Here is a 21390-nt window from a genome sequence, read left to right on the forward strand (position 1 = left end):
GCGAATTTTCTTTTTATTTCCAAAGAGTTGGTTCCGCATTTCTTAGCAATAAGTTAAGTATTTATGAACCTTATCTTCATTGTAAAAATAGGCAGCCAAGCCCTTCTTTCCTAGGTACTAGGACTACAAATAGAAAATTGGCGCAAAATGGGTAATTTTGATGGCGCACATTTCATTTTATGTCTCATAGTTAAACTCATTTCTAAAAAAAGATCACTTACACAGTGGATGAAGAGTATACTTGAGATGATATTTACGTAATAATTTTTTTGCGTCGGAGGGAAATTATTTTCACGGTGGTTGAAAATTCGCAGGTATTACACTGTGTATGGTTTCAAACACTGAATGTGTGAGCGTTCGCACATCCATCAGACAACTCCAGCTTGAAAATCATAACCTCACTAAATCACCTCATCCTTTTAAGTGCTTCACCTCATTATTGCAAAACTTTTATACACATATCGCCCGTAGTAACTCCTTTTATTAAGTTTAAAATTGTGATGCATATTTCCCAATGGATAATAATTATCAATGTCAATACCAAAGTCCTTCGTTCACAAAATATTTATCCCAATTTTCATTAACTTTTTTGAGCAATGTAAACAGTTCAAGGGAAATGTTCATGAAAATGGTCATGAAATGCACCCAAAAAGCACGGGTAATTGTGAGAAAAAATCAATCAAGCATCACATACCGAGTATTCTCATCAATATTCATAACGTAACAAATTGAAGTTACTAATTGTACCTCATCGCGTCATTCTCTCCTCCTACATCATCAATTTATGTTGCATGTCGCATATGAAGGTACATTGAAGTTCTCTTGCTGTAGGAATGTCTTATCAATCCGTCTTCCAACCAGAGATGCTAATTGAAGATTAATTCGCATAGGTCCCTGAGAGACAATGTCTTACAACATCATATACAGTTCTAAAACCAATTTATTGATTTTTGATTCTGTCTAGTGTTCTAAATCAGTTAATTAGCATGAACATTAACAATAGATAAGTATCAACATTCTTCCTCTTGCTCCTTCTTTTTATACACATTTATGGTTTCATCTGCGATTCTTTTACCAAGAATACACAGTTTCTTATTTTTTTTTAAGTCTACAAGTGAGTATTGTTTCACATTCAACGACTATTTCATGCTTTCACCTTAAAGTTTCTCTACTTCAGGAAAACTGAACAAACTGTAGAGATTATTTAGAAATAATTTCCCTGTTTTGCATTACATTCTATTTGTGAGTTTTTTTCTCGCATGGCTCTTCTATGTTTTATGATAAATTATGCATTATTTTTTTTTTCAATGGATTGGCTCTTTGTATTATCAAATTATTATCTGAAATACAAATTTTGAATATGCACATCAATGGATTTTTGTCTTTTCTGTATTTATATATTTGTTTTTTTTTCTTTCAATCTATGAAACATTATTATATAGCTATTTTAATTAATATTGGCTATTTTCACACAAAAATAATCCATTGAAAATCATTTTGAACTAGACATCAAGGTGAAAAATCATCTAGTGATTTTTGGGACAGCTTTACCTGACTATATTCCTTTTGTATTGAAACCGAGACAAAGATCAAGACTACAAAACTTTGAAGTATATATCTTTCACATGTTGTAGAGCATATCAATATTTCAGTTTTTAGAAACTACAAATAACGGTACGACTCCAGCATAGTCAACCCAATCATTGAAAAAAATTGTAAAACTCGAAGGTAAATATCAATGTTTTAAATAACTTTGCTAAGTTAAGAACCAGAGAAATCCTTGAACGAAATGAAATATTAACTGCAATGGAACGGCTAATAGTTTAGAAATATTAGTCAAACGCATTAACACTACTGGAGTCGTACTGTATTTTGACATTTGTAGGCCTTTAAAGCCCAAAGGCTTATTCATAACATAAGCAATTAGAGTGGTTCGAGTTCTCGGTTCCTCGAAAAAGATTTAGGTTCCCTGACTTCCTCGTGAGTTCCATGAAAGAACATATGAGTTCCCCGAGTTCCCTGAAAAAATACGTGGGTTCCCCGAAAAACTATATGGGTTTCCCGGGTTCCCTGAAAGTTCCCTGAAAAATGCATGGGTTCTCCGAGTTACCAGTAAAATATGAGTTCCCTGAAAAATGTATGAGTACTCAGAATTCCCTGGGCACATTGTCTTGGGTTCCCCGTTATGAGTTACCCCTGTTTAAAGCAGGAATTAACAGGCAAATTTCAATTAAGACCCTCGTATTCTTTTTAGAAAAAAATTGCTTCCACAATGTTAGGTAGAAGGTGACATTCATTGAAGGAACTTAACAATTTAAAAATAATTTAAAATTTTTAGGGGATAAATTAAGAAAAAACTAATCAGAAAGCCGTCTCATATCAGTTACTAAAACATTCATTCAGCTGCTTGCAATGACTATTCGATGATCAACGGAATTTAATGTTGTCCTAATACTCTCGAATTTACATTGTCATTGTTAATGACATTGTCATACTGCTACAGAATTCCCGCCCTGGTTGAGCAATATATGTGAGACTTAAGAAACTCATGGTGAACCCAAGAAATCATGAGGAATCCCAGAGACTTATTGGACACTCAAAAAATCTGAGAAACTCATGGGTAATACGAGAAATCGACGTAGAATCTGATGAACTCACGCGAAATTCGAAAATTCTAATTGAAATTCGAATTTATGGGGAATACGATGAGCCTTATGAGGAGCACGAAAATCCCAAGAAACCAAAAATTAACCAGATGAACTCATACGAAACTGGAGGAATGAAAGAGAAATCTTAGCTGTTAGAGAACTCGAGGAAGTCATGAAAAGCTTAAGAAATCTATGAGCAATTTTAAGAAACCACAAGAAATCGGGCGAACTCACTGGACTGGGCTCTGAAGAACTCAAAGATCCTGAGGAACTCAAGGAACCTGGGAAACGCGGAGAAAACGATATGAAAAACGACGAACTTGTACGAAGCTGAAGTATACGTAGAATCTATACAAAACCCAGAAAACCCATGAGGAATTTGAAGAATACAGGAAATATATGAAGAACTCATATACAAGGATCTCGAGGGTTCGGGAACTCTAAACAGTTTTACTATCCATTTAATTAAAAATGGACAAGCTTGTTTGTTTTCCAGTGAAAATATTAGAGATTTCACAAAAATAAAAAATCTTGTTCTTGCAATTTTGTGACAGCTTGAAATATATATCTTGGCTTCAAGACTGAAGGATAATAACTATCCATCATTTTTTTAAAATTATTTTTACACTACATTTGGAGGGAGGTAAGCTATGACCTAGCGTAAGTATGAGTGACTGTCCCATGCGGGTGACTTTAACACCCCTCTGTTCGTAAGCTTTTCTTTAATTCTAATGTTTAAGAACGATTCTCACCGATCAGATATGGTAGATCGGATCTGTAAAGACCAAGCTTAAGTCCTAAAAGTAAACAAAAGTTTACGAACAGTAGGGTGTCAAAGTCACCCGCAAGGAACACACAGTCACCCTCACTTACAATACTGAATACGCGCCGCCTATAATCTTAATTTGACTAGACCTTTATCATGAAATGTAAAGAATGAAACTTATATTTTTTATTAATCCTGTTTAAAATGCACTAACTCCATTAAAACCCCGTATATCAAATTTTACATAGTGACGGTATTTCCAAGGACTTTCCAAGTAAGCTCCACCCAAAAATAATTTAACAACACGCCCCCTTTCAGGATTTATTGTCAATTAGTGTTGTGGGTTTAGAATAAAGGTGTCTACACATTGGAGCTGATTTCATCAAGAATTATTTCAAGAATTTTTTAAAGAAAAATTCATATTTTTGAAGGAATTTTTGAAGAAAAATGCCTCCACATTGGGTTTTTTATTTTCCATCAAAAATTTTTTTGACAGATTGCCATCATTTCCAAGTCTCTACCTCTTCTGACTGTTTTTCACGAAAATTTGTTGTTTCACTACTGGAAAAAGTGAGAAAAGCGTTTGGTGAAGTTCCTTGGGATAGTATTTAGTGAATTTGTGAAGAAAATCTTCTAAATATTCAAGGGAATAGTGTTTTTCTTGAGATGTCGTTCCTGGTGGAATACAACCCAGCGTTGATGGAACATTTCCTGTGATTTTCCTCCAGAAATTGCCGGAAGTTAATCCATCTGTGTATTCTTGAGGTGTTCCACAGTACAGTGGCCCCGTACTCCATGGATTGCAAGATGGATGGAAAGGAGAAAATTTACGGGCACTTTGAAATCTCTGCCTTGGTTACCAATCAAAACAAGAGCTAACCAGAGCCACCGAGGAGATCTCAATGCAAACGAGAGCTGTCCGGAGCTACCAGAAGCCATCACTTGAACCCCCAGAAGAACATCAGAATGATCTTTTATATCATTCACTTTCTCAACCACTAGGAACTCTGTGGGATTGCTTCCTTTCGAGAACATCAGAACTGGATAGCCACATGCCTTCAATTCCTCATGTCAATGGAACATGGAACCCAGTAAATAAATCAGTAGTGGAATTATTTTGGAACATCCATGGAATTTTCACAGGAATATTCTTATATTATATTAATTTAAAAAAAAACTACATTTTTTACATAATAGAGATCCTTTATGTATTTTTTTTTATTTATTAAGGGGTCCATCTGGAAGATGTTTGCCCCGCCTTTATGTAATTTCTAATGATTATTTATTAAAAATTCCTACTTTTAATAACATAATGCAATGTAAAGGACTTTTAATTTAGAAGATTACGTGGATTTTTAAATATTTAGGTTTGCTTATTTTTAGTAGTAGAAAATATATCTGATGTGGGGATGTTATAATATAATACAAGCGGTTTAAAATATATGAACTAAAAAAAATCTAGTAAGAGCAGTTTCCCAAAAATTAAATAAAATTTATTTCAATTTTAATTTCGCATTAAAATTCAAATAAGAGACAGCCTTTGAAATTTATTGTCTTTTTTGATCAGTAAAAAGTTTCATTCAAGTTTTTAACGCTTGTGGAAAGGATTTTATCAATATCAGGAGGATTTTTTTATGAGATCTTAAGAGTATTTTCCAAAAATTACACTTTAAGACTCCCAAAAAATCTAGTTTTGAATCTAGTCCTTTACATTTCATTATGTTATTAAAAGTAGGAATTTTTAATAAATAATCATTAGAAATTACATAAAGGCGGGGCAAACATCTTCCAGATGGACCCCTTAATAAATAAAAAAAATACATAAAGGATCTCTATTATGTAAAAAATGTAGTTTTTTTTTAAATTAATATAATAGAAGAATATTCCTGTGAAAATTCCATGGATGTTCCAAAATAATTCCACTACTGATTTATTTACTGGGTTCCATGTTCCATTGACATGAGGAATTGAAGGCATGTGGCTATCCAGTTCTGATGTTCTCGAAAGGAAGCAATCCCACAGAGTTCCTAGTGGTTGAGAAAGTGAATGATATAAAAGATCATTCTGATGTTCTTCTGGGGGTTCAAGTGATGGCTTCTGGTAGCTCCGGACAGCTCTCGTTTGCATTGAGATCTCCTCGGTGGCTCTGGTTAGCTCTTGTTTTGATTGGTAACCAAGGCAGAGATTCCAAAGTGCCCGTAAATTTTCTCCTTTCCATCCATCTTGCAATCCATGGAGTACGAGGCCACTGTACTGTGGAACACCTCAAGAATACACAGATGGATTAACTTCCGGCAATTTCTGGAGGAAAATCACAGGAAATGTTCCTTCAAAGTCTGGGTTGTATTCCACCAGGAACGACATCTCAAGAAAAACACTATTCCCTTGAATATTTAGAAGATTTTCTTCACAAATTCACTAAATACTATCCCAAGGAACTTCACCAAACGCTTTTCTCACTTTTTCCAGCAGAAAATAACAAATTTTCGTGAAAAACAATCTTGAATCGTGATGGTTTCCTTCAAGAATTCTGTCAAGAATGACTTTGATGAATTTTTTTCCAATGTGTAGCCGATAATTTCTTTCAAAAATTCTTGATGGAAATTTCCTTCAATTGGATATGATTTTTGAAGAAATTTGTCTACACATTAGACAAATTTTCTTCAAGAATCCATCTTTTTGTCAAAAATTCTCACCAATGTGTAGGCAATTTTCTTGAAGAACACTTCTTGAAGCTCATTTTTGATAGAAATTTCTTATAATGTGTAGACACCTTAACGGACAGTATTTTTTAAAACTCATTAATTTGTCAAGTTCTTTCAAAAAACTTAAGAGATAAGGGTAGAAAAATACCATAAGATATGCAACTAGGCGTGGTCTCTAACAAAAGACGTGTAAATATTAACACTGAATACACCCTTTATTCTTTTATATTCAGAAAACTTTTTTTTTTATTTCTGTACCATAATCATTTCGTATTTTAATGATCAAAGTTTCATAAGTAGAGTAGTTTGACTCTAAATAACTTATTTCATTTAGATTGAACAATTGGGAGTGTCTTACCGTGTCCATATACAAAATTTAGTTTAAAAAACTTTAAGTTCATAGCCTATTTTAAAATTGAATAATAAAATATTAACTCGTAACATTGACACAGATGTTTTAGGGACGAAAGAATATCTCTGGAGAATTAATGATAAAAAATTTAAAATTATAAATTTCGGTTTAAAATGTCCATAAGGAGCAAGGTCGATTTGGTTTCTCTAGAGCCTTTATAGACCCCCCTCCCCCAAAAAAAAACAAATTATCTTGAGTAGGGCAACACCACAGTTTATAAAATAAACATTGCAACATATTTTGTGGTTACCACTTCAAGATGATGTGAGCGTAACAATTGTGTGGGAGGAGCATGCTGAAAATATTAAGCCCCACCTCCAACTAAAAAATAAATAGAAATTTAAAAAGACAAAGGAATTGGTAACAGGTAAAGTTATGTCCCAATTTTTAAAATTTTCCATCTCTTCTCTTCCAGTTAATTACTTTATTATGGAATTTTATGCAATATATCTTTTTTTTAAATTGTTTTCCAATAGCGCAATATTATGGAGTAATGCATGAATATTAATATAAAGAAGCTATTTCTTGTTTCTCATTTTTCAAATATCTACAGATTATTATTTGTTGTTTTTTTTCTATTACGTAGATTATTTATTTTTCAATAGTTTTTTCTCTAGTCTACAGTTATATTCTTTTAATATTCTTTGTGTCATTCTTATATTTCAGATCGAGTTACTCTCCTTTTAAATTATTAACAGATTAACCTTTTTTAATTTTTTTCTGGACGACAGAATATAGTTTGATATTGGAAATTGAGATGTTGGTCATTAACCATCCATTGTAGTTCTATTATCAACCACCTTCATGTCCCTTTGATAAATTATTCAAATAAAGATTTCTAAATGTGTTTCTATTTTGTACAAAAATACATTATACAATTTTTAAGTACCTTAAATATTCTGTAAAAATAGGACAAAAATAGAAAGGAGCAAATAAAATTTTCTAAAATGTCTTATATAGTGTATAAAAAAAAATATTTTGCAAAATTGTAAAGTAATTTTTTTTCTCTTGCAATTGAATCCTAAATTAAGTGTCGTAATTTAATTTGAATATTTTTTAAATATAAGAAATAAAATAGTAATATTGATGTCTAAAAAAAGTAAATTCTATCTATGCTTTTTTCAAAAAATATTTTTAAAATAAAAATTAAGTAAACTGCATTTTCATGGCAGAAATTATTCGTAAAATATCACTTTAACTTTTATTTTCTTCATTATAAGCAAACTACTTAAATAAAAGCTTTCTAATGGCTGAGTTTACCCTATTGTTTCGGAACTTGTATATCTGTGAGATTGCGAGATGTTCTAACATGGTAAATTGGTGGTGCATTCGGTAGTATTTTTCAATTTTACTTTCAGTTTTTCTTTCTTTTTTTTTTAATTTGGAAGCAAGAGTCCATAAAGAGTTATTTGTCTGAAATTAAATCTGCTTAACTTTCATTTTGGCTTTCAATTAATGGCTAAAACACACAGAAAGCTGACAAGAATATTTAATAATAAAGACAAAAGAATTGCAAAATTTGGAATTCTAAATTTTCATAGAAGTATAATTTTTAAAGAAGTTTAGTTTAATTTCTATTTTTGACGCAGTTGTTTTTCTAATATTATAAAATTTAAGGGGTGTAGCTAGGAATAGCATCCTTGTAGGATATATAAGTGCTAGCTTGCTCTAAAACTAAAAGTTTATAACGTATTGTTTGTTAAGATTTGTATTTAAAGGATCATATTGCGTTAAACGTTGGAGAAAGAGATATATAGGGCAAATTTAAAGAGGCTCCAGTTGAGGACCTCAGTCTACGTATTAGGGCAACAATATCCCTTTTAACTTGTCAATCTAACGGGGAAGACTGGAACCGTTACTGATATTAATCTCACATCATTCCAAGCTTTGTTAATGTTGACTTTCCAAAAGAATGTAGTTTTGGGGTTACTACCAGGATACAATAGGGGGAAGAAATAAATTATCCAATAGCTTCCTTGAGGATAGTCACTCAATGGATCAAGTGGTAGAGTACTTGCTCTATGATTTATGTATCTCGGGTTCGAATCCCCTTTAGGTGACCAGGAATTTTCCGGCGTGAGAGTTATTTGAACTGCAGCCACTGAGCTTCACTACACTTGATTCCTTGATGGGACTGTCACTGCACTTGATGAAAATGACAATCTCATCCTCGTATAAGAAAAAATAATAGTAGATATTCCGAAAATCTCGCTCCGGAAAGGCCAAGTTCCTTCATTGAATGTCATTACTGAGTTCCGAAAAAAGTCGTACGACTGTTTCGGAACGGAGGGAGTATTACTGTTTTGCAGAAAAGTGAAATACAGAAAGAGTCCAATTAATGGACTGAAAGTAATGGATCCAAAAATACAAAATTCATATCTGTGCAGATCTCAATGTCAGTTGAACTGGATGATTTTCGGTCAATGAATTGAATTTGTAAAGGTGTTGGGAAAATAAAGAAGAAGAAATCAAAGGTAATTCAAGGTCAAATTACTGGTTTTGAAGATCATGATTTTATTATTTCCGAAGTATATGGGATTATAGCTAAAGTATGGGAGAGATCCGCGCACGGTAAGCAAGTTGACGTCGCTCTTAACGATACCGCCCGTATTAGGGGAAACTGGGGCACCACCAAACACGGGGTACCACCAAACACTGCGATTTTTTAATTGGATATTCGACTTCAGAGGATAAGACCTATAGGAATTTATAGGCACTATAGGGATGCTTGTCCACTGAAGGAATGGTCGAGATAGTCCAAGTAGTTTAGAAATAAAAATTAGTGTTTGGTGGTACCCCGTGTTTGGTGGTGCCCCAGTTTCCCCTATACAAGGATGCTTAAAAAACATTCCTGTGGACAATCTTTATCCCTTAGCAGGAATTGCTCCACCACGGGTGAGGAGACAAACCATCTCCAGTAGAGAAATGTTCAAGGTTCTTTCTGAACTGCAGCATCTTCTCTATTGTCACAAAAAACCAAGACCAAAGCTGAAGTCTCGCAGGAGCTTTTTCCATTCTGTCAAACTACTTGATCAAACTCCGGAGGAGGCTAGACTCAATCTGTGGAAGGAAGTCTTTCCACCAGATTTTGTCGAACTAAGGGAAGGCCTTCTTGTGGTGACCAAGACTGGAAGACATGAAAGTCTCCCAATCCTTTAAGAAGCGGTCGATTCTCCGAATATGACATCCTATGTGACCTTGGAGTGATCTAAACCACCCCCTACTTGTGTGTTTGTCCGTTGTCCCCTGCTTCATGCGAAACAGAGGATTTGATGTCGACAAGTCCGCTTGCCATTGACGTGGCCCGTGTTTGAGCAAGACAAACTTAATTTTAGGCATCGACCGACACGATCAATAAATTATTTCCGACTGGCCTATACGAATAGGAAAGAATTGAGAATAGGGAAGATCATGTACAGATCTTAAACGACTCCAAGACTAAGCCCTGAATCTAATAACCTGTAATTCTTACAAAAAACATCCGAATGGTGAGATGCAAAGAAACAGAGAAGAAGGTCACTTCACTTTTGAGCGAGTGTTGGAGATTGTATAAGATCAGACGGATGCTCCTTGATGAAATTAGTATTTCCTTATATAGGCTCTCCTAGTACATGTTATTTACGACCTAGTACAGAGTATTGATTTTAGCAAACAGTGACACAAGCGATTCTTTCATGTCAAACAGAAAAAAAAGGGACAGTTAAACACGGTATTGACTTTTGGCTCCTTTCTCCTTGAGCCAAAGGTCAATACCGTGTTTTACTGTCCCTTATACTCAGTTTACTGGCCGAAAATTATCTAGAGAAAAAGGAGTCCGACGACTGTTAAGTGTAATCAGAGCAGAAGTAGTGTGAGGATAAACCAATCTAAAACCAAGAGACGGAGAGGTACAGCAGACAGAAAATTGGATTAGAATATATCTAGGTAATGATAAAGAAAGAAATTTCCATAATAGGCTTTAAATAGAGGCCTAGGTGCAAGGAATCCTTAAGCTACCGCTGACCACAAACCATGATTTTCTTTATGTGAAAATCAAATGTTAATGTAGGATAGTACAAAAAACGGATTAACGTTTCGAAGTTTAATGGCTCGTTTCCTTAGGCATTAGTGTGTAATATTGGATATATGCTCTCAAAGAAATCGTTCTCTAGAATCACTTTAAAGTTCAGAGACGCTCAAATGAAGACTCTCAGACTTAGAAGATGGTCAGTCTAGCCTCCCTCAAAATCTGGAGCGACGACATGGATATAGGTCGATAGTTTAATAAGATCTTTTATTCCTCCGTTTAGAAGATTTGGATAAAGTGGGCAGTAAGATAATACGAGAAAATGTGATGTCTAAAAATATGTTTTCACTTTTAAAGTTTTAGAATGTTGTAGATATCTGAAGAACTCTTTCTAACCATTAACCGAAATCTTACTCGGATTTCCAGATTTAGGACTTCTCTATTCAGGCTTATCCTAGCCCCTAGAAGTTTCGAACATATTTCAGAAATCAAAAAAAAAAAACAAATCTTAACAAACAACTTTTTATAGTTCTCCTTTCCAGAGTTTTAAGTTAAAAGAATTCTAAAAGTTTTATTTTTTTCTATCCCAACTAAAACAGATTAAAAACCTAAAAAATAGCTTGGAAAATTGGTCATGAGATGCTTCTTTCAATAAATTGTCTTTAAATATTATTCTGGATTTTCTGGACAGTGTTTCCTTATTCGATGATGTGTGTGATGTCGTTGTTGCAAGTGTTGAATAAATTATTAAAATAAATATAATCAACTTGTTTTAATTCGAATCTTAATTGTAAAATTGCCTAATCCCTTCAAAACTTGAGATCAACTTTGAGATCATTCTCCTTTTCTTGTGACTTTCTGTGTGTTTCTAGACCTTTTTCTTGTCAAATATTAGAAATAATAAATATTTAAAAAAAAACCCTAAACGATGCAATTCACTCTCGCTTATCATTCTCAGTAAAAAGCTTTAGAAAATGTCGCTAAAGCAGCGACTCCACGTTTAACATTTGACCATTCTGGAAAAAGGAAAGGCGCATTGATGCGCATCTACTTGCCACTGTTGCCTCCGCATGCGATCTGTTGATAATTCTGTCCCAGATCGTTTTCCGTTGTCGCTATGTCACCTACAATAGCCGCCTCGTCCTTCTCTTTACCGGTCGTTCCTGTAGCGGAACCCGCTGGCGTGATTCTTGACGAGGATGCATCCCTCTTTGGTGGAATTACGGGCTTATTGGGTGGAATTGGGGGAGGAACACCTCTGCCCAAAGGTGGCATTGCTGGGGACTTCTTTTGCAGCGCCTGCTGCTGAGGTAGTGACACACTCGGCTTAGGGTTAATGGTAGCCAAATTGACTGGAGCAGCGGTGGATGCAGGAACTGAATTTGGCTGCATGGCCGGAGTGCTGGGCATTTTTCTTGGAGCAGCCTTCAGTGACAATCAAAAACGGAAATTCTTCATAACGCAAATATTCGGTTTAGAACGATTTTTGTATCGGTTTTAGGTTTTGTTCTATTCCCTCTATTCCATTATTTTTTTCGCTCTTTTAATAGTTTTAATTGTGAAAGAATTATTGGTTTTATTAATCTTTTTCTTAATTAGATTTGTTTATGGGAATTTAAGACAAACAAATGTCATGAACAGTAATTAGTAAACGTGAACTTGGTTTCGCGAATACGGCCACAACTAGAGGAATTTGCCTAGTCTAGTTATTTCGGTTTTTTCGTCTGCTTTACGTCCTTCTTTTCCAAGAAACGAAATTTATCACCTCAATAAAATTTATTTTTAAATAAAAAAAAATTAAAGCATTAATAATCTTACTAGTTTTATTTTACAACACAAAGTTAAATTCATTTCTTGAAGTATATTGAAAACGAAGGGTTAAGAAGTAGTTAAAATACATGTAACTTAATTTCAGTATATTGATTGCAGGAATGTAATAATCAGATACGACCGACGCGACATAGCGACATGTTATAAGTTATTTAATTTGACAAGTTTGTATATTATCTTTTCTACCGAATCCCCATCTTAAAAATCAATTATAATGTGGAATTTTTTTTTTGAATATAAACCAAATTATTTCGATGATAAATTAAGATTAAGAACATACCTTTGTTGTGGCAAATCCACTTGCAGTCTCTGGCATTGTTGCTGTTTGTCGGAGAGTCTGGCCGGTTGAAATTGATCTCGCCACGCCAGTTGCTGTTGAATGAGAATTTCCATTAAGACCATTAAACAACAACAATGCGATTCTATCATGCGTCCCCATAAATTTGATTAATATCAATTGGAATGTTGATCAATTTGTCACTCTACTCATTAAGATAAAAATCGGAATGTGAAACAGCAATTTTTTTTAAAATATAAATCAGGGAACAGTCTTTGAAGTTTTTTGGACGATTTTTTCATATTATGGTAGAATATTAAATTAAATAATTGCAGATTTATTATTGCAATATTGTTTTTGCGCTTTTTAAAAAAATAAGGACGAATGCATAAATAATTATTTCGCCATATTCGTTAACAGGGGGTCCCGGGATTATACATAAACGAGATTATGCAAAGACATCTATGCATCTTTGCCTATCACTAGGAGCTCATTTGTCAAATAATTTTTGATATACCCCTAAATGTATGGAATTTTTCGATGCAGTAAATTTGAATTACGTAAGTTATGAACCGTTGGCGCTAAAAATAACCCAAGCAATTGGCACTAACAATATTTTGCATTTGCATATTTTACGGCGTTTCCGTAACTTATGGCCTCTACACATTGGGAGAATTTTTTGTCAAAAATTGCTTTTTGAAGGAAATTCCCTGCAGCGTTGTAGGGGGAAACGTCACATTTTTGTCAAAAACGCAATTTTTTACGAAAATTGCTCCCAATGTGTAGACGCCTTTATTCAAAAGAAGAAGGATTTGATGAATACGTTTCTTTTTCAACATTTTGCAGTTTTGGCAGATATTTCGTCCATATCTGAAAATAAGCTTTGAATCTTCCCTAACAAAAGCTTCTCAAAATAAAATGTTTATGATACCCTGAGAACCTATTTTTTAACCGATTTGGACAAGTTCAAGTTCATTGGAAAGGTTATGGTATTGCTTGGAATTCCTGACAAGGCTGAATCTATTTCTAATGGTTAAGAAGCGATTACAAATCGAAGTTGTGTGGCGGTTTTGAGATGTCTAACTTCAAAAACCAACTTTACAAGAAATAAGAAGAAAACGATAATAAACCTATTATAATTTGTTGCTTAAAATTCAATTTCCCATTCCTGTGTTATTTTGTGAAATTTTTTAAGAAATTTATAAACCGGATAAAATCACTTACGACCCCTTAAAATGTTTAAATCCATTTGAATGGTTTATTTCTTAATCAAATTTAGTCAGTATTGACTTTATTTGACGAGGAATCAAATCTACGTCTGGTTAAAATATGAAACCCAATTGGTACACATAAAAATATTTCGTAAAATTGTGCGCTAAAAAGTTTGTAAATGTTTGTACTTTTTCACAAACATTATACGTAACATGAGCTTATGACTAGCATTTTACTGCTCGAACTCAAAGAGAGAACTGTTATATAATCGACTTTTTTTTCAATTTCTCACCGTCCTAGAGCTTAAACGGTAAGAGTAATCAAGTTCCGGTCTTCGGTAACCTCCGATAAAAAAACGCTATCTCTAGACGTTCCATACCCTACAAAACCTTGTTTTTCTGGTTTTTCTCGAAAACGGCTCCTATGAATTCTTTTAGTTTTAGATATGTTGTGAAGGTGGTCCAGGCGAACATTTCGTCCAAACACACCTGACTTTAAAAAAATCGCCATCTTGGATTTTAAAGGTCAAAGGTCAAACCACTTTGGAAGGCCTATTTTTCAACCGTTTTGGTTAAATTTGGATTTTTTGGAAAGTTCTTGAAATTTCGAACCAGATTGCATCTGTCGCAATCGGCCAGCAATCGGTTAAGTACCCGTAAGTGACCAATCTTTTCTAATATTCTTTTTTTCTGTCCATAATATTGTCATCCATCTAGAGGTGAAATGGTAAGAGATACGAACTTCTGATCTTCGGAGGACCCCTCATAAGTCGACCCAAAGAACATTATTATGATTTTTATCGATTTTGCATGCAATCCGAGTTTGCTTATGTTAAGAATCTGACCTACAATAAACTGATTTGAGTTTATCTGTCCATTTGGAGTATTATTTATAAGCATTTTTTCAGTCAGACAATATGTACAGGGGCCCCGGAATTATGAATATTTTCGAGACCAACAAAGAGCGCGAAATGACTTCAGTAGAGAACAATTGGTTTGTGTTGAATGTGCAAGTCAAAAGTGCTCCCAAAGAAAATCCTAAAATTTCCTTGTTGTTCCTCAGTAGGAGTAGATGAGTGTAGGAAAACGAATTTTAGAGACAAAGAAACACGGTTTTGACGACCGTGTAAGGCGCACTGTCACGTCGAAAGCTTTGGTGAAAAAAACATTGTTGTTTGGTCTCTGAAAGGATCAGCATCCCTGACGCACCCGGAAGGAGGTCATCTCCTTATTGTATTATAGAAATGACTTTATGCATACAGAAATTTCACTGAGAAAAAAAGAGGGTGCGATTAACTTTTTTTCCTCAGAACTTTAACACTTTTTAGGTGTAAAAATATATCAACTTTTTTTAATGTTAATTTTACACCTTTTTAAGGGTAAAATTAATATGAAAGAGGGTAACTTTAACCCCTGATACACCTAAAAAGGATAATTTTAATGTGATTCTCATTAATTGTCGCTTGTGAGCGTCCAAATATGTTATTTGTGTCTTTGAGTCACTTAATATTTGGGGTTTTCTATTTATTGATAAAGAAGTTGCCTTGGCCTGCAAAAATAAGTTTTAATTTACCTAAAGCATAAATATTTTTCACATTAAAAAATTAAAGAGAAAATCGGATTAATTTTTCGCATTAATGCTATAAATCAATTTATATCAAATTTTGCGGGCCAAGTCTACCTTTTTATCAACAAATAGATCAAATTTTGAATATAAAATGATTCAAATAGACAAATGACACATTTGGACTCTCACCAGCGACAATTAATATGAATCATATTAAAATTTTAATGTGCAAGTGTGATAACACAGTTATATACTGCGGCCATTTGTCCAGTGGAACTTGGCCGGATTTCTCGGTTTCTTGTGGCCCGGTTGCCTATAATTAGAATTTTTCTTGAATGAGGCGGCTGATTTGAGGTAAGCATGGAAGTAATCTCACACCGTCGTTCGCCTATTCCCTCCGTCACCTAAAATTATTACTGAGCTCAGCTCAGTCCCCATTGTCTTGTCCCTCCCAGGGCTTAAATGGTCGGTGGATGAGGAATAAAAAATTAATTAATAAATAAATTAAAATTCTGATATCACAGTGAGATATCACAGATCTGAAGGCTATTACGGTTTAATAATTTAAAAATCTAAAATAAAATGGACGTCACTAATAAGTTAATTAAAAACATCCCTAAAAAGTCGGGATATACACATAACAGTTAGAGACGCACCACATGTTTACATTGGTCACTGAAAACAAGGCAACTGACAAACATAAACATCTCCCTCTCATTCAGTGACATTGGAGGTGGCCTCGTGATCAATTTTCCCGAGGCCATGATCGCCCATCGTGGCCCATGAATTGGTGATAGATTTCTATAGATCTACGAAAGGCTATAATTGAGACAGTGGTTTCGAGCTTTTTAGTGTATATTTTTAGGCGCCTGAGGCTCTCCACTGTCTCTTTGGGGATCGCTCCCCGAGTGCCAACTACTACCGAGTGTCTAGGAGGGGCGTATATTTGGAGACTTTGTCCCTGATCCCGGTGGTTAGGCCATCTCCGTCCTCGTGTCGGACAGTTATGTTGGCTTGTGATCAATGTCCGGAGAGGTGCTACCCCGGCTAAATCCTGCGTTTCCCTGGTGATTCCTCATTAGGAGCGGAGGAGTTAAAATACGACAATTTTCAGAGACATTGTTCACGATTTTCACCACTGAGGAAGGCGCGTTGTTAGCGTCGAAAGCTTTGGCAAAGATCTACGTGTTTTTCTTGTCCTGAAAAGATAAACAACCCTGACGCAACCGGAGGAAGTTTTCATCTTCCTATTTTCATTACCATTTCTCACGTCAGTACTTATACAATTGGACAGTTATATCGACCACGAAGACCCCTTCCTGATTCTTCCAATGGTCCTTTGAGTCTTTCTTATAAGCCATGATTCGGGAATTCTATAGGACTGTATTGAGAAAAAAATGTTGCCTGGGAAATCCGAAATATTCTTCCTGGGAAATCCGAACCAGTCTCTCAGATTCGGCAATATCGATTAAGTGGTTACTGAGTGGAGTATGTCAAATTACTCAATCATCTGTTCAAATATTTGTCGCGTTCGCAATTTTCTAAAATTGAACCACTTTCACTTATAGTCCGTGCTTCGTTGGAATGACCGATAAAATCTTCCCATTGTAGTTCCTTGGTCACTCAAGGTTCTTCAGATGATTCCAAGCCCCCCACCCGCCCACGCTCCACCCATTATCTGCAGAACATTAACATTTGAAAATGTCAATGTTTATGGAACCTTGATGTAGTGCATAGAGCACTACCTCAAGGGTTGTCATACAATAATTGTATGGATATTCTTTACAATCTCAGTTTTTGTGGTCCGAGGTGTTTAGCCTAATGAGCCAATTCCACTTACTCGGTCCGGACACCGGAACACTGGACACAGTAGCCGTAGGTTGAACCACTTTGGCCACACTCGACATCATTGGACTGATCCCACTTGCATCATCCAGCTGACCAACATTTCCCAGCAGGCTCTTCTTCAAGTTATCATACTCCGAACGAATCTGGAGGATCTCATGTTCCAGTTCCTTAATGCGCTTCTCTTCCTTTTCCTTGGCCGCCTTCAGAAGCTTCCGTTCAGCATCAAATGTCTGCATCTGCTTCTCCAGTTCAGCCTCCATTCTCAATGATTTCTTACTTTCCTCCTCTAAGCCTTCGGCTATTGTGTCCACCCGTTGTTTCTCTTCCGACAGGATTTGAGCCAGATCTTCTGATCTCTTGCGCTCCTCATTGTACTTCATGATGATCTGCTTGCGTTCACTCAAGAGAAACAGTACCATCTGCTTCTGACGCGCCCTTTCTGCATCCAGAGTCTTCTGGAGCTTCTTCAACTCATCCTCAGCTTTCTTCCGGGTATTCTTCTCAATTTCCAATTCCTCAAAGACTACCTGTCGCAGCTGAACGCGTTCGGCAGTCGTGATGGGATCATTGCTGGCACTCCTGCGACGCTCCTCCTCGAGATCCTGCAGCGCCTGACAGTACTTCTCTTTGGACTGCTTCAGGAGTCCCGTAATAGTATGAACCGTCTGCCGTTGACTGGAAATGGTCTTCTGCAGATACTCAAGCTGCTGACTCGGGTACGATCTCGCCTCCTGCTCCGATGAAGCTGCTGCAATAGAAGACTGCCTACTGGCAATATTGCCGGCAGACACAAGGTTGTCCCTAAAGAGTGCAGCATGTGGATCATTGAGACTCGGTGGTTTGTAGTGTGTGATGTTGATGAGCTGCTTAATTCTCTCAGACTATGTACAAAGCCACAGAAAACCAAATTAAAATACCCAAAGGATAAACAAAATTCAACATCCGGACATCTCACCTTGAGAGCTGCTATGACGACATCCCGAGCCTGGAGCTCCCCCTCCATGTAGCTGAGCAACTTGAGCAGATCAGACTTGTTAAAGTCAATCTTGGGGTTCCGCTAGACACAAATAGACACCAAACCATAAATAAACATAATCAATAGGGACGAGAGATGGTGAAAATTGATCGATTTGAGATTTTTAGGAAGAGGTTTGACACAAAGCACCTTCCACCCTCTTTTTACCTTTGTCGTGGCCAGCATTTTGTTGAGTTCTACCTGCGAGCAGGTATTATTATCATTTTCCTCCTTCAAATTGGACGCCATCGCACCACACTCACACAAAATTTCAAGACAATTTTGTAGCAAAAATTTTGCACCACGATTTTAAACACTCAAATCTCATTCAGTAGGAGACATTGTTGTGATTTCTTGCACTTTTTTTCGAGCACTGTCACTTTGGCAAGTTCTTTTATATTGCATGGCTTCGAATGTTCACCACAGGAAGCGCTACTGGCGTAGAAGAGTAGAATGAAATGGCGCGCAAATAAGACCAGCAAAACACCAATGTTCAGTGATTGAAAGCACCACTCGTAGCATCAAATGTTTGGACACAAGCGAAAACGCGTAATTTTACTACGAAATTTTACTACTATAATAGTGCAAAATCGACCATTTTAGTTGTTTAATTTAAAAATGTTTAAAAAATGCACAATAATTTGGTAATTTATTGTCATGTGATCGAAAATTACCACTATTACTGTGTTATCATACTTGCACATTAAAATTTTAATATGATTCACATTAATTGTCGCTGGTGAGAGTCCAAATGTGTAATTTGTGTGTTTGAATCATTTTATATTCAAAATTTGATCTATTTGTTGATAAAAAAGGTAGACTTGGTCCGCAAAATTTGATAAAAATTGATTTATAGCATTAATGCGAAAAATTAATGCGATTTTCTCTTTAATTTTTTAATGTGAAAAATATTTATTCTTTAGGTAAATTTAAACTTATTTTTGCAGGCCAAGTCCACTTCTTTATCAATAAATAGAAAAACCCCAACTATTAAGTGACTCAAAGACACAAATAACATATTTGGATGCTCACAAGCGACAATTAATGTGAATCATATTAAAATTTTAATGTGCAAGTGTGATAACGCCGTTATAGTTGAAAAATTTTCAACAATGTTTTGTAATTTAAAACTGTTGAAAAATTCTAGAAATTACCACTATTATAGTATGACTATAGTTTTTCACATTATTATAGTGTGAAAAAATACACAACTTTATGGTATTTTTTGTCACATGATTAAAAATTAAAACTATTATAGTTTGATCATAATTTTTCACACTATTTATAGTGCGAAGCCTTGTGTATTTCAACCAAAGTTGTTGAATTTTCAAAAAAAATTTGTCGAATTTTCAGACAAAAGTTGTTGAATTTTTTAACAAAAGTTGTGTAAAAATTATTGAATTTCCATTTAAGGCATACACTTCAGTCGAGTTGCTTTTCATTAGTCAAAAGTCATATAAAACATCAAATATTTATATGCATATTAAGTATATCGTGAAGATCCGAGCATCAGATATAATTATCTCGCATTATGGCCTCTACACACTAGTAGAAATTTCTTTAAAAACGGCTTTTTGAAGAAAATTTCCCCTTTCCTGGTAGGAAGAAATGTCAGAATTTTTTTAAAAAAAAAAAGCCAATTTTTGACGAAAATTGCTTCTAGTATGTAGACACATTAGGGAGGATCCCGAGTACAGGAAAAAAACATTACAAATGTCTAAAAAGGCAAAAAAAACAAAATAAATGAAATGAAGTGAAAATTCAACAATTTTTGAGTTTACACACAAAAATTCAACAATTTTTAAATTCAACAGCTCCAAATTCAACAACTTCAAATTCAACAACTTTAAATGAAACAATTTTAAATTAAACATTTTTTTTCCAAATTTTACACTATAATAGTATGGTGTGAAAGATTAGACACTATAATAGTGTTAATTTTTTTTACTGTGAAGCTTCGCACACCCTCTGGCTTTGAACACTTTACATTTTTCTCGTTTCCTTTAATGAATATGACCTAGAGAGAGTCATATAATAAAAAAAGTAAAAGAATATAATATAGCATAGGAGAAAATACTCTCCTTTCGAACGTTCATACCTTCGTATAATGTGAATTTTCATTAAGTTTTCCTAAGAGACTTAAACATTTCTATTAAATATTAGTTAGCTTATTATCAAATATGTGTTGATAATTATGTGACAATCATGTGGTAATCTATTAGGAAAAGTAAAAGGAATTCGCATTATTCGAAGGCATGAACGTTCGAAGGGAGATTTCAACTAATATGCAAAAAAAAACTATAGCAAAATTTTGTTATTTCACAGTAATCCATTCTCTAAAGGAAAAATATGATATATAATACTTTAAATAACTCATACACTAATCTCAAAAATTTGTGTTAGTAAATACTTTTTAGGCTTCAAGATTCTATTTTATAGTTAAGAAAATTGTTTATTTTATTGTTAGAATTTCGAATTCAAAGAGAGAGCAGTTATCCAGTTCTTTTCAACTTGTGACACGGGTAGAGGCCAAACGGTAAGAAATACCCACTTCCGGACACCCCCCCCTCCCGTGAGTCAACATTATCCAGGACAGTTTATTTTTCTTTTTCCCTCCACCCCGATCTTTCCCTCCAAAACCATGTTTTTTTGGTTTATTTAAAAAATGGCTCCTAGGATTTCTTTAATTTTCGAATGTTTTCGAGGTAGTCAAGGCGAATATTTCGTTCTTGGACACCTATGTTCGAAAACCATTTCGATATCGAATTTTCGAAGATCGAAGTTTATCCACTTTGGAGGGTCCATTTTTCAACCGATTTGGTTAAATTTGGTTTTTTTTTCAAAGATCTTGAAATTTGTAACTCAACTGCATCGGACTAAATAGATAAATAATTCACCTTGCTAGAATTTACTTTTTTATTTGTTTGAAAGTTTGTTACTTATGCTAAAATATTCTATAACCTACTTTTCTTAAGCTATTTCTTATGTCAGAATATTTTTTTAAACTTATCAATAAATTTAATCATTAGTTAAAGCTGTATGTACCTGAAAAGCATGCGAAAAGTTAATACACGGGTAGCTCTTTCTCGTGAGTTCGAGCACTCC

At 34.7% G+C, this 21390-nt stretch overlaps 1 protein-coding gene and 1 long non-coding RNA gene across 2 annotated transcripts; both read right to left on the reverse strand.

Moving 5' to 3' along the window:
- Positions 1-922: 922 nt before the first annotated feature.
- On the reverse strand, positions 923-3765 carry LOC129800898 (uncharacterized). Its single transcript, XR_008751662.1, has 2 exons — positions 2456-3765; positions 923-2146 (listed from the first exon to the last, which is right to left on the reverse strand). It is a non-coding gene; the product is annotated as an uncharacterized LOC129800898 (long non-coding RNA).
- Positions 3766-10546: 6781 nt separating this feature from the next.
- On the reverse strand, positions 10547-18660 carry LOC129800899 (CTTNBP2 N-terminal-like protein). The gene is made up of 5 exons (XM_055845634.1): positions 18454-18660; positions 18226-18327; positions 17263-18151; positions 12648-12739; positions 10547-11962 (listed from the first exon to the last, which is right to left on the reverse strand). The coding sequence occupies exons 1-5, from the start codon at positions 18532-18534 to the stop codon at positions 11585-11587; spliced, it is 1542 nt and encodes a 513-aa protein (XP_055701609.1). The 5' UTR covers positions 18535-18660; the 3' UTR covers positions 10547-11584.
- Positions 18661-21390: the final 2730 nt, after the last annotated feature.

The sequence above is a fragment of the Phlebotomus papatasi genome, chromosome 2, assembly GCF_024763615.1.
Source record: "Phlebotomus papatasi isolate M1 chromosome 2, Ppap_2.1, whole genome shotgun sequence".
Classification (NCBI taxonomy): Eukaryota; Metazoa; Arthropoda; class Insecta; order Diptera; family Psychodidae; genus Phlebotomus; species Phlebotomus papatasi.

Bases quoted from the DNA above. Each gene is read 5' to 3' on its own strand.
- LOC129800899 (XM_055845634.1), bottom strand. From the start codon at position 18,534: ATGGCGTCCAATTTGAAGGAGGAAAATGATAATAATACCTGCTCGCAG. The intron at 12,740-17,262 runs GTAAGTGGAATT...CTCATTCAACAG, and splicing joins TGTTCCGGTGTCCGGACCGA to CAACTGGCGTGGCGAGATCA. The intron at 11,963-12,647 runs GTATGTTCTTAA...TTGTCACTGAAG, and splicing joins GTGGATTTGCCACAACAAAG to GCTGCTCCAAGAAAAATGCC.